Here is a 12,887-nt window from a genome sequence, read left to right on the forward strand (position 1 = left end):
GAACTTGCTAGGTTACATTTTTATAAACTCCTGCATTTCATCTCATTGAACTGAAGTTTGGACCTATGTTAGCTATAGTGTTGTATTTCTGCTTTTGTTCTTCAGCAGCACCATCCCTTCACTGTTTCTTTGTGTTCAGAATTTTAAAATGACTACTCAGCATTTTGTCTCTACTTTTTTATGGCTTCATAAAAAAATTTATGGCTTCTTAAAAAAATTTACCGAACTTGTTTTCATGTTGTGAGTATTTATCCTCCGGTAAACTGACGAACATTTATTTGCCAGTAGTGTACAAAGCTATTGTAAAATAAGTAGTAGATTTCAGCTCTGCTGTAGATCTTTGAAGCATCAATAAATATGTTTTGAAGTGACCCTAGCCAAACCTAAAAAAGAAACAAAACTGACATAGTAAAAGGTACAAATTCTCTATAAATTGGGTCAGATTAAATTATTAGTGTGACCTGGTCTATCCCTAGTCTTTGGTTTTATGGCAGTAGGTTCCAGAATCAAGGGATGTGTCTCTGGGCTGTTGTAGCAGTAACTCAGGTGTGTTGTTTCTGAGGGGTGCAGGGCACGGGAGGCTCAGGGCAGTGCCTTCTGCTGTGTGCAGAGCCTGCTCACCAAACCTGTAAGGAAGCATTTCATGGTGATCAGCCCACCTCCAGAGTTTGGGGCTGGTCCCAGTCTGACATTAAGATCAGGGCTCTGTCCTCTCTCATCAGCTTTCATCATCAATCTTTGAAACTTTCCTGCTTTTCACGGCAGAATTATACATGCTGCTGTCGGGTTGACACGCTTTTGATTGCAGTTGCCCTGTAAAATTCTTGAGAGAGGCATATTTTGTCTGTCAACATTTGCTGTGCAAGTTTTTCCAGAGAAATATAAGTGAAGGTTGTTTAAGAGATAAAAGGCTGCATTCACAGTTGTTGGAAAGCAAGTAACAAAACATGTGGTGGTAAAATGTGACTTGAAAGTGGTTGCAGAGTTTGTATCTGGATATTAGTAAGCAGAGCTTGTTTTGTATCCATATTTGCTAATATTTATTGGTTTATATCCTAAATGGAAAAGGGACTCAATTGTGCTTTGTTTAAGTTGTCCAGCTGTTGGGAAATTCAGATGTGAGGCCTGTTCAAGATAGCACCAAGGGAGATGATGCTCTCAGTGAAAACAGCTGGATGAGCACTGGTGGCACAGCTGTGTGTGCACTGCTCAGTCCCACTCCATGAAATGCAGAAGAAAGTAAATCTTCTCTCCAGAGATCTCTGTTGTGGCAGTACAGTCTGCCACAGGTACAGTCTCTTGTGCAGAGAAAATTGCTTCATAATGAATTTTCCAAAGAGTATGACTGTATTGGAATTTTAATAAATAACCATTTCCTATTTTTACTGCTGGAAATTACTGTGTGTTTTCCTCTACAGGAAAAGGGGTAAATAGATTGCAGGCAAACTAATTCTGAAGCATGAGTGATTCCAGTGCTGTGGATTATTCAAGGATTTTTTTCTTCTTTTTGTTTTTTTATTTTTTGCTAAGTGCAGAAGAGTCAACGTTTTGTGATATTTAAAGTTTATATTTGTTGTTTTGTTTCCTGCTGCAGAGATAGCACCATCTTTATGGGGTTGTGATTAAAAGTGCATATTATGCATCAGTAAAGATTTTATGGCAGATTGGAACTCTGGACAGCTTCCCAAGATCCCCAGACTCTATTATGTTTTGAGAACTCTGATTATAAGGGCAGAAAATTATCCTGAGCAACAAGCAAACCATATTCAAACCTGTGGCATATTACCAAGTGCTTGACTGTTCTCTGAGTTTCCCAGAAGCATGAGAGCTTTTCCCCCTTTTTATGTTTTCCATGTTTTTAATTCAAATACCTTCATGCAAAATAACAACCCTAGTACTTCTAAAAGTGCGTGATCTTGCTTAAAAATCCATCTGAGTGCTGCTTCCTGTCCATGGTGTTTGAGGCATTAAATTCCACCAGTTCTAAGTGCTAACTTTAACAAAGGTTTATTTTTCTTTTGAGTGTGTACTGCCTTGCCTCTCTTTTGAATGCAGTCTCTCATCCAAAAATATGAAGGGATGGAAAAATGCCCCTTTTCAGACATGTTTGAAATGTGCTGTTTGCTGTGTAAAATTCTAAAAAGTCCTTGGGTCTAAGTGGGTGCCTGGCTGTTGCTGAGGCATTTTTTGTGAAAAAGAGTAATTGTCATTTGAAAGACTAAATGTAATGGCAGAGAGACATGTACACTGTGTATGGTTTCTCTGTTCTCCTGCATTATCCACTTGGCTGATTTTCAGGAACACAAATGCAAAACCTCATAATTGCAATAGAATTTTTTTTAATAACTCTGGTATAGGTTTAGCACTGCACATATCAAAAATGCCTGGGGTGTTGTCTTTGGATTTAGGAGGGTTTTGTTTTGTTTTGTGTTCTTAAGCTTTTCAAAATGTGATTAATTGTCAGCTTGTGTGCCAGAATTTAACAGGAGGCCTAGGGAGGAGATCCTGCTGTTTGGTGCAGCCTTTTTCTATGTGCACTTGTGAGGCTATGGCACTTTTTAGAGGCAAAAAAACCCCATGTGTTGGAGTAGTTTTTATATAGTAGGGGTGGATTTCCACCTGAAGCATTGAGTGTTGGAGTCCATCACTGGAATTAAGCACCCAGTTTGCCAAAAAACAAAAAAACAAAACAAAACAAAAAACAACAACAACAACAAAAAAAAAACAATCCAAAACAACAAAACCCCTTACTTTTAATGAGCCTAAATATCTGTGTCTTGCAGGCGGGAGAACAGTGACTGACACTGATGGAAAAAAGACCATCAGGGGCTAAAAATAATATAAAAAATTATTAATAAATTGCATATCCTTTGCACACAGGTTTGGGGTTCTTTTGCTTGGATTGGATTGAAAACAGTTTTGCTGACTTCCTTTGCCACATTTAAATATTTTATGATCACTATGTCTGGGTGAATTAGGCAAAGCAATTTTATTCTGATTTGCATAGTGTGACTTGGTAGGCCAGTAATTAGCATGGGTACCTAATACACAGAAATTGGGTGGTTGGTGTTGGTAATTCCAGTGCAGGAGGTGAATCCAAGAAATTGGCTAAAATTTATTTATGCCATTGAGCAATCTTTGCATCTTTCCTAACAAGCATAAATCCAGGGGGTTTTCAAACTATTGGTATTGTGTCTCTGAGATTTGTCAAGCTGGATTTCTTCTGTTTCTTTTATCTCTAATAATAAAATAAAGCTTAGCATGCAGACAAAAAATATCATTACCATTGGACTCAGTCCAGCTGCAGAGTTTTTATTATCAGAAACAAGACAGAAAATAGCTGCTTACTCCAGTAGGCATATGGAGCAGGACTTACAATTAATAAAAACTCTTTTGGATAATAAAGCAAGCAAATGTGTCTTTCAGTACTAATAAGAAGGAGGTGATCAGTTGCATAATATGTTCCTTATAGCTTCTTTTCTGACAACATTCACTCTAATTTAGCATTAACCAATATTGTCAAAGGTGCTGAATGTGCTCTGTTTCTTACAGCTCACACTCCAGATAACAGCTTCCTTGGATTTGTGGTAGAGCAGCATCTGAATTCCAGTGACATTAAACACATTAATGACATCAAAAGGCAGAATCAATCTCTCGTTTATGGCAAAGTAGATAATTTCTGGAAGGTGAGTTTTTTATACTCATATGCTTGAGGAAATTTATGTTGATCAATAAAATAAAGCACAATTTGAAATTTGAAAGTGTCCCATCTGTCTAAACCCATTAAGTTCTTTATCTGGAAACAGATGTATTTGAATAATTAAATTGAACATTTTGAAGTCTTCCTGTTAGACAAAGTTCTGTCTAGATTGATGTGGATCTTTTGCTATTTCTGTACACCTTTCTGGTAGAACAAAAAATATAGTCTTAATGTCACAATAATTTTAGAAAATGTAGAAGGCTGGAAAACATAATGCAAAATTTAAGGTGTGAACTTTCATTATTCATAAGCAAACCTGTCTTTCAATTACTTCTGCTCTTATATCTGCAATGAAAAATGTTCTGCTTTTTGAGATGAAAATTCTGTTTCATGAAAGGCTCTAAAGGTGTGCAGTCTCATTTTATGTCCCTGTAACATCAGAGTTTTGTTTCTTTAACGTTCCATTATTGTATTTTCATCTGCAGATGAGAGCAGCAGAATAACAACACCAATGTTTGGTGATGTTGTCACTAAATTAAAATGTATTGTGTTTTTAAGTCATAGTGGTCTCTTTTTTTCACCCATTGTCCTTTTCTGTAACTCCTTCTTCCAGGCTGACACACCTGGAAATGTGTGTCTCATGCAGTTTTTAAGGAGATTACTTACTAGTAACTGGATTTCTTCCACGTTACTTCCAGCTCTGTGTGCCCAAATACTCTGCATGCCCATATCCTCCATGTGCCTTCCTTCCTGCCTGAAAAGACCTTATTTTTAAGCCTCCTGTCAACTGAAAAAGGAAATTATCAGTGCCATACATAGGGCCAAACAATGTAATAGTGGGAGATCACCTGGGTCTCACATTGTCATTCCTTTTCTCTTTATTGGCATGAGAATATTGGTTGTGCACATTTTTTCAAACCACCATCAGAAGCACCATTCCTTCTGATGACTGAGATTATACAGAATAAATTCTGTAAAGATGATAGCTGCAAGTAAATGATCCATCTGTGAGACAAAACAAAACAAAAACTTGTTAGAAGCAGTAGAATGTCTGCAGTGGTAGCAGAACAGGTAGAGCTGGATGCTTCTTGGCTACTGTACTGAGAAAATATGTAGTAAATAGATGAAGGAATTTATTTATTCTGTTTGGATCATGGTATAGAAGGAATTTATGTGCCCTTGGGTGCAGTCTCTCCTGTCTGCAGAGTGCTAAAGCAGAGCTGGAATCCTTTCTTCAAGTCTTTTCAAGCTTAGGCTCCTGTACTTTTACATGTGACTCTACTTACACTTTTGCTTGTGACTGATCTCATTATCAGTCTCTCAAGAGCAGCAGCATACAATAATCTTCTAAACTTCCTGACCTGATTTGCAGCGCACATCAGCAGAAGGACCTGTTGAATACTAGCTGGATTTAAGGAACAAGACGGCTCCTTAGTCACCAGGGTGTTTCTCACTGACATATATATATTTTTCTCAGTTTATTCAGTCTGTATGGGTTCAGAAATACGTATGGATAGTTTATATGCTCAGAGGGGAGATTTGTGATTCATTTCAGATTCTGTATGACACACAGGATATTCATGGACTGATTAAGACAAAAAACATGGCTTTTTGGGAAAGAATATCCAGTCTTGATTTTTAAATAGCACACAATGGAAAGGCCACTGTTTCCTCTGGTGAAGACCTCCAACAATTGCTTTCTCCCTTAAGACTTTGCATTATTTCTGGTACACATTTCCATGTGGTTGTTTCCAATCTTAGTAGCAGTTATAAACTTTCTCAGCTGGCCTGATGATTCTGTTCTGTTGCCCTGTAGGAATATATAGGTTGAGGTCAAAGTAACCCACAGTCATCTTCTGAAAAGCCTGTATATGCTGAGCCCCTGAGAGCTTTGTGCTTTCTAATCCTTAAGAGTTTTCACATGTCTGTTTTCTCTGAACCTTCTCAAGATTATTAACATTCCTCTTGAAAGGTGAATGTTTACAAAGGGCACGTGGGCCATACCAGCATCAAATCCAAAAGGAATTACTGTCTCATTTTTAGACAGGTCCCCTTTTCACCATTAGGAACTCTTAGCCAAGACCTTTGTATCATTTTTTAAAGTGCTGCTTTTCAAGTCACTGCTGTATTTTATCAGTATTTCCCATCTTGTTTTTTCTAAGATGTTTGATTTGGTATCTGGCCATGTTAAAATGTGTACTGTGTGCTGGTAACATCGAGCAGATTAAAACTGTAACTTGCAGATTGTAGCTGCAGTCATGCCCATATGCACTCATATATAAAGTGCAAATCACTGCAGATAGACTTTGAATCAGTTACAGTGTGGGATTTCTTATCTGGAGTGATAAAATCCAATTCTTGTGATCAAGAGAAAGCCTGAACTAATCTCGTGTCTGTGTAATTTGCTTATTTCACGTTTCTTTCATTTTCCCTGTTCAGTGCTCTTTTCATCTGCCACCATGGCTTGTATGGAACCAGAGTAATTTATTTATCCTGCCCCTGTCCTTTCTACTGAACATGGCCAATTAATGAGAAGTGTAATCTGCACAGAGTACATGTGTCACTGCTGGGGCTGATCAGTCATTAGAGCAGCACAGTGGGGAGGGGAGAGCATTCCTGTCCCCACACTTTGGTACTTTTGGGGAATAGCAGTGACAAATCAATTGTTTCGTTTTAAACCAAGCAGACTGAAGTGGGACTGAAGTGTGCACAGGACCTCTTCTCCATGGGGCTGTATAAACCACCATGGCTTTACATAGCCATGGATATGGGGTTTTTTCTGTGCCTGAGCCCAGTGACTCCCATCCCATCCCATCCCATCCCATCCCATCCCATCCCATCCCATCCCATCCCACCCCACTGGGGCTAAGTCTGGGTACACCTCCTGAGGTCAGGAAGGATGTATGGTGCAGAGGGTGTAAGATAAATCTGCTTTATTTCCCTCTGATAACTAAATCTGCCCTAGGCGGGTGAGGATAACAAACAGGAGGCCCTAAAGATTTTTTTACCACATTTCTAAAGGTTATCTTTAGAGGTAAGTTATGAAGGGCAACATTTACCAAGTTTTGGGAAAGTGTTTATTGGGATAAAAAGTTTGGGGTTTTGTTTGGGATTTTTGACAGTACTGAGGAATAAAGAGAGTCCTATCTGTGCCAAAGTGGGGTACTTATAAAATGTGTGTGAAACCCATAATGCTCTCCATTATCAAAATTTACTTTAATTACAGACCATTTCAATTAAAAGAGAATGTTTGAAGTCTTTCATGTTGCCCTAGCTCCTGTTTCTGTCTTTTCTTTGTTCTTCCTGCAACTTACTGTTATACTCTTCCATTAATTTGACCCTTAATCCTAGCAGAGACAAGATTCATTTTGCAGTACTTGCTATTTCTTTTTTTTTTTTGTGGGTTGCTGTGAGAGAAGTCAGAAGTCTGCTTTTACTAGAAAATAGGCATCAATGCATAACATAAGTATATAATGACAGCTTTAGTATTTTGTTATAGTCTGTTGGAGCAAATATTGAAAATATTTGTATATTTAGAGGCAAAATAATGTGGGAGTTTCTTACTAGTGCTACTTGAAAAGCTAGGCATTCTCCTTAAATATATACTGCCTGCATAGCAACTTTTGAAGAGCTGCATAGGAAATGGTTACCTTCAGCTTGTTCTCAATGGGAAAGCACATCACTGGGGCTGTTCACACTAATGTTCCCTTTGTAGCTCCAGGAACACGTGATGGAATGTAATTTCCCCATCATGTGCCCTCTTGTACGAAGCAGGAGGAAAGTCCCTTCCTTCTGGTTGGTTTTTGTACTTCATGTTTAGTATTTTACTTTGAATAAATATTTCATTTCAACTTTTAAGCTAAAAGAAAAATAAGTAAGGACAGAAGTTCCTTCTCACCTTTTCTGCCACGTGGTCAGTGCACTCACAAACTCTTGTGGTTGTTCTGTTTTGTGTGCCTCCAAATGTGCAGCAGCACTGGGGGCTTATCAATTGATCAGAACTTACCCAGAGTCTGGCACCACAAGCTCTGTCCTGCCTTATGCCACAAATCTAATCTGGAATGAGCTAGACACTTTAGCACAGCAACATTTCTGAAATTCACCATTTCCTTCTGGAAGCAGTATGGACCAGAAACAAGTCAGTCAAAACAAATGAGTGCAGTAAATAAGCATAGAACTTTAAAGGCTTATTCTTGAATATTTATTATGAAAATTAGAATTTCATTTATTGCAAAGAAAGAAAGAAAGCTGTATTTTTCATGAATATTTACCTCTCAGGTCAGTGATCAGCTTCTCATTTTGCAGAACTCTTCAGCTGCAAAATGAATTACTGAGGTCTTACAGTACTGATGAACACAATCACCTGCTGTTATTTGGTTAGCACAAAACCAACACAACCTTTTCTTCCTCTGGTCCCACTTCCTATTTTCATCTGTACCCCTTCACTTTTCTCCTTCAGCACTTAGAGTGAACAAGGATGTCTCCTTGGTTCTGGAAATTTCCATTTAAAGGACAGGAAATTGCTGCTTAAGTGTTGGTGTGCATTGCATGGCAATGAAATTGTCAAATCTTGGGAAAATCTTGGTGTTTAAAATCCCCCAAAACTTCATGGATGAAAAAGATGAGGATAGGGAAGTGGATAAGGTTCTTCAAGCTCTGCCAGAAGTCCTAAACCTTCACTGAGATGTTTTATTCATTCTTTGTGCAGAATTTATATATGTGCCAATGTGTGTTTTATTCAGAGATATACGGTGCCTAAAAAAGAAGCTATAAATGGACATTCAGGAAGAGCAAGAGCATGGCAGAGTTATATAATACTTCCCTTGCAAATTCTCTCCCTTTCCAGCTTTGCTAATTAAGTTTATTTCCTGAATCTGTTTCTCTGTTGATAAACTGTCTGGTCACACATTGTTGAGATCTAAGAGGTGATTTCAAAGGGTTTGTTTGATCATGAACCTATGCAAACTTGGTTCATGATCAAACAAGCAGCTTTTTCTGTCATCGAGTCCCTCAAATGTCTGACCTGTTGCAGAAGTAGTTAACTTGGGCATTTTTCTAAACCTGTCCCCCATGATCTTTGTTTGGATTTCTTTGTATAGGACATTTTGAATTGTCAGTCACTGTCCACCTTCTTTATGCCAGCTATGGGTTTGTAAACCTCCCTCATATTCTGACGAGTTGTCTTTTTCAAACTGAGGAATTGTTAAAGAATTTCTTACAAATTTCTGTGTGTAGCAGAAACTGTCCTGTATCTTGGATCCTTCTTACCCCTCTCAGAACACTGTCCAGTGTTTTCAGTTTCTATTGGAGAAAATGGACCAGAAATACAGCGGTGTGTGAGGAGGGAGAGAGAGAATGGTTTTTACAGAATAGTTCAATAATATTCTCTTTATTTCTGGATTTCTTTCAAAAAAATTCCCATCATTTTCTTGGTTGGTGAGTGGACTGACTGCTCCTGAACAATGGACTGATTTTTTCATGGGCCATAATCATGTGTTAGTATAATGCAAAGTCTTCATTCTTGAGTGACACTGGTTAGCTCAGGGGTTTTTTTCCACACTTGAAGTGAGGACTGGTTTTCAACATTTCTGTCACTTTAGTTACCAAACAGGTTTTATTTCTGTGAGAAGAAGTCTATGCAGCAGTAGAGGAAGATGCTGGAAAATACTTTCAACTTCAGCACATAATGTATGATCCCCACATTCATGGTTAATGCTTAGTTTTGTGCCACACAGTGCTTAGTACAAATGCCAGAGATTAATGTGGCCTTGTGTTAACTCCCTGTGTCTGAGACTAATAAGTCTTGTGCCAGCTAATGCCTCCTTGTTTACTTGTATTAGTGATTAATATGTCCTGGCTGATATCTCAGTTTTGAGAACAAGGGGTGTGTGTGTGAGAAAAGAAGGATAAGAGAAGTACATTATGACTTGATGACATATTTGAGATACTGTCAAGGAGAAAAAATTCATCAAAAGAGCACAACCATACCCAAACAAGTCCATGGCAATAATTAGCACATGTGCATGTATTCAGAAAATGTGATGAATATGCATTAATTTCAGGAATAGGACCTGGTCTCTGAAGTTACTGAGCATGCATTGAGAGAATTCCCCATGCATCCAGTGCTGCTAATAAAGTAATGTCAGCTTTCTAACCTGACTAATTGGTTGGAGACTTTATTTCTTGGCTTTGGTGACAGTTGAATTTTTCAGATAGTTTCCTTTCTAGCCTCTCTGTCCCCTAGATTACTGAGAGGCCTTTTTCAAAAGCTTTAAAATCCCAGGTGTTCAATATTATGATGTTTTTATCCCACATTTTGAAGTTAGTTTGAATTTTGTTGCTGTGAATAATGACAACATACTTTTGTCACTTCTCTGTTCTCTTTCACATGGTGACTGTTCATTCACAAGAGTGATTCCCAGTCTCTCCCCAAGAGATTTAATTCCTTGAAGAACTTCAAAGAATTCCTACAAGCTGATTGGCTTCTTTAGAAAATGCTAGCAGTTTGGTGAGAGAGGATTTCCTTGGACAGGAAGAATTGTCATTGTTATTTTGAGGGATTTACGTAGTTACTTAGTTAACTCTTTATTTAAATCTCACATTACTTGGTCAGTATAGAATTCATACTTACTAGTAATGAATCACTAAATCTTCTCCACATCCATTTGGGAATTCAGGGCAAATTCAAATTTATAAATTTGAAAGCTTCATATTTGACTTTGAGGTGACTTAATCTACTCTTTGTGATTTACCTCTGTAAAACATTGTATGCATTTGAATCTCTTAATATTCCCCAGCCTTTGTGCACTCTTCTAGCTCCCTGGTAGGCAGGATTTTCATTATTCAGGCATGTCTTGAGAAGTCTTTGAGAGGGTGACAGTTCCTGAGCAGAGATTATGTTTGTGTCACAATCTTGATTGTCATACATTGCATGTACACTGCATTTTGGCTTACTTTTGACTTGACACTTCTACAGATAAGCACTCAGATGATGGGACTTCTCTACAGTATACATTTAGGATATACACAAAGATGTATCCCAGTACTTGCTTTTCTGAATTGCATTTGTCAAGCTTTATAAAACCATTTCCTTTTGAATTTTTCAATGCCAGGAAGCGAGGCTGGATATATGGGCTGTTTTACATGTGTTTTGCAGTCTGAACTTTCAAGCCATAAAGCGGTTCAGGACTCTGAATCAAGCTCTTCTGTAATGCAGTCAGCCTCTAGTGATGCTTAATTTAATTCAGTGCTGAATTTTTGGTGTTCTGTGAGGGCACCCAAATGGTCCAAAATTGCAAAATACTGTCATTACCTTGGGCTGGCAAACTGTTGGTAAAGCAGAGTTGTAAATTGCCACCAGCTACTACACTGAGAAAACCAAAAGCAGGGTTTAGTTCTTGATGAACTGTGTTTCCACCACATATTTTTGTAGCTTTCATATTTAAATTTTTCACCCACCAAACTTAAAATTTCACCCCTTCATGCTGTGTCTTCTTGTCAGCATTGTCCTAGGGAAAGACTTATCAAAGAGTTGTCACTTGATTTCTTTGATGAGAAGGGCCTTATCATGATGCTTTTAAAAGTAGGTGGAAATGATTGATGAACAGTAATAGCAGTTCTGCAGTCAGTGATCAACAAAAAGAACTTTTCTGAATGGCATGTTTATTTTAGCTGCTGAAAAATTGTTTCAGAAAAGGTTTGTGTAGCTGTTACTCACTGTTTCATTTCCATTTTGATTCTGAGGAGAAATTATTTGCCTTTTTAAAAATGTAATTATCTTCCATTTTCTGAGTCTAGGTTTGCAGTGTGGACAGCAGGGTGAACAATGCAGTCTGACACAAAATGCAGAGAATTTCAGGTTGGCATTAGTCCCTAACAGCTCATGATCTTGCCTCTTTGAATCCACCTTGGAGAAAGTAAAGTTCAGGTGGTTTAAGATAAAAGAATAATTATATCTGCTCCCAAGTGAGCAACTCAGGAGGCAGATAAATAGTTGAAGGAATGTTAGTATTTTGTTTGCAAATCACATTTCTTGCTTTATTTACATTTAGCCTTTCTGTTTATAAATGCCATTTTTGCACTCTCTTGTTTTCTAATTCACTCTTTTTAAAATCTAGAATTTGATTATGTGTCCTGATCATTTTTCTGAGGTGGTTTCCTAGAATATATACTTCTATGATCCAAAATAACACTTGTCTGCAAGGAATCTGGAAATTTATGGCTACTTTATTACAAAAGGAGACAAATGTTAGTGAGTTTTAGGTAAAGTATGAGGTGCTAATAGTACTTTTATGGTACTTTGTAGATGATCATGAAAACAGTTGCTTTTGACTCAAAGTAAATAAAGAAATAAAGGACTGAAATTTTAGTTGGATAAATTATCCATTTGTTAGGATAATAAATGTTTTATCTGTGGTTTTAGACTCTGAATTGGGAAAGAAGTCAGTTATATTCCTAAATACTATTCCCATTAAGGCTGTGCATGGTTAATGCCATTTTACGATAGCTAAGTATTCTGCAAAAGGGTTGTAAAATTGTCATTGCAATCCTGAAAAGAAGCGCAATTTTAGGCAATCTTGGTTTTGTTCTTTCTAGCTGCTTTTTGCTCAGTTATTTTTTTTGAGTCAGAGTGCATTTGTGTCACCAGGGTTTGTGTCATGAGCCAGTAAAATCTGAGGCAAGTGCCTTGGTGTGGTTGCTACAGGTGGATCATGTCAGTGGCACCTGCTGCTTCCTTGCCTTCTCTTCCACTGAGAGCCCTGAACACTCCAGAGTTCTGGATGTATTAAAAGCCAGGCAGGCAGGATTAAGGTATCCTCTGGAAATTACACCAGGCTACTCCTTTTATATTTCTCTTGCTCTTTTCCAAAGAAAAGGTTCTAAATGGATTTTCTCTTGACAAAGTGTACGAGTTTCTCCCAGTTTCTAATTATGGTATTTTAGCAATTATGTCAGGAATATCTCTTACAGAGTAATTCAAATTTCTAGTAAAAAATGGAACAAGCTTTTAGGGGTTTTTGAATAAATTGTGTTAATTAATGGCAAGAGCAGCCACATTGAACAAGAAAGCATCTTTGTTTTTATCTGTTGGCTGGTTTATGTAACCCTTAGCCCAGGACAGTGTCTGGCTGGTGCAGCCTTGGCAGAGCTGCCAAAGGGCCATTCAGGGATGGCTCAGCCCATCCTG

General features: G+C 37.9%; 1 protein-coding gene across 1 annotated transcript in view; it reads left to right on the forward strand.

Annotated features, from left to right (window-relative positions):
- The window catches only part of MGAT5 (alpha-1,6-mannosylglycoprotein 6-beta-N-acetylglucosaminyltransferase), an 83,575-nt gene that overhangs the window by 48,211 nt on the left and 22,477 nt on the right, over nucleotides 1–12,887 (forward strand). The window contains exon 11 of the mRNA XM_039702336.1: nucleotides 3,553–3,686. Within this exon, the coding sequence (XP_039558270.1) occupies nucleotides 3,553–3,686 (134 nt within the window). The remainder of the gene's footprint in view (nucleotides 1–3,552; nucleotides 3,687–12,887) is intronic.

This window comes from Passer montanus, unplaced genomic scaffold (genome assembly GCF_014805655.1).
Source record: "Passer montanus isolate IOZ18808 unplaced genomic scaffold, ASM1480565v1 scaffold1, whole genome shotgun sequence".
Lineage (NCBI taxonomy): Eukaryota > Metazoa > Chordata > Aves > Passeriformes > Passeridae > Passer > Passer montanus.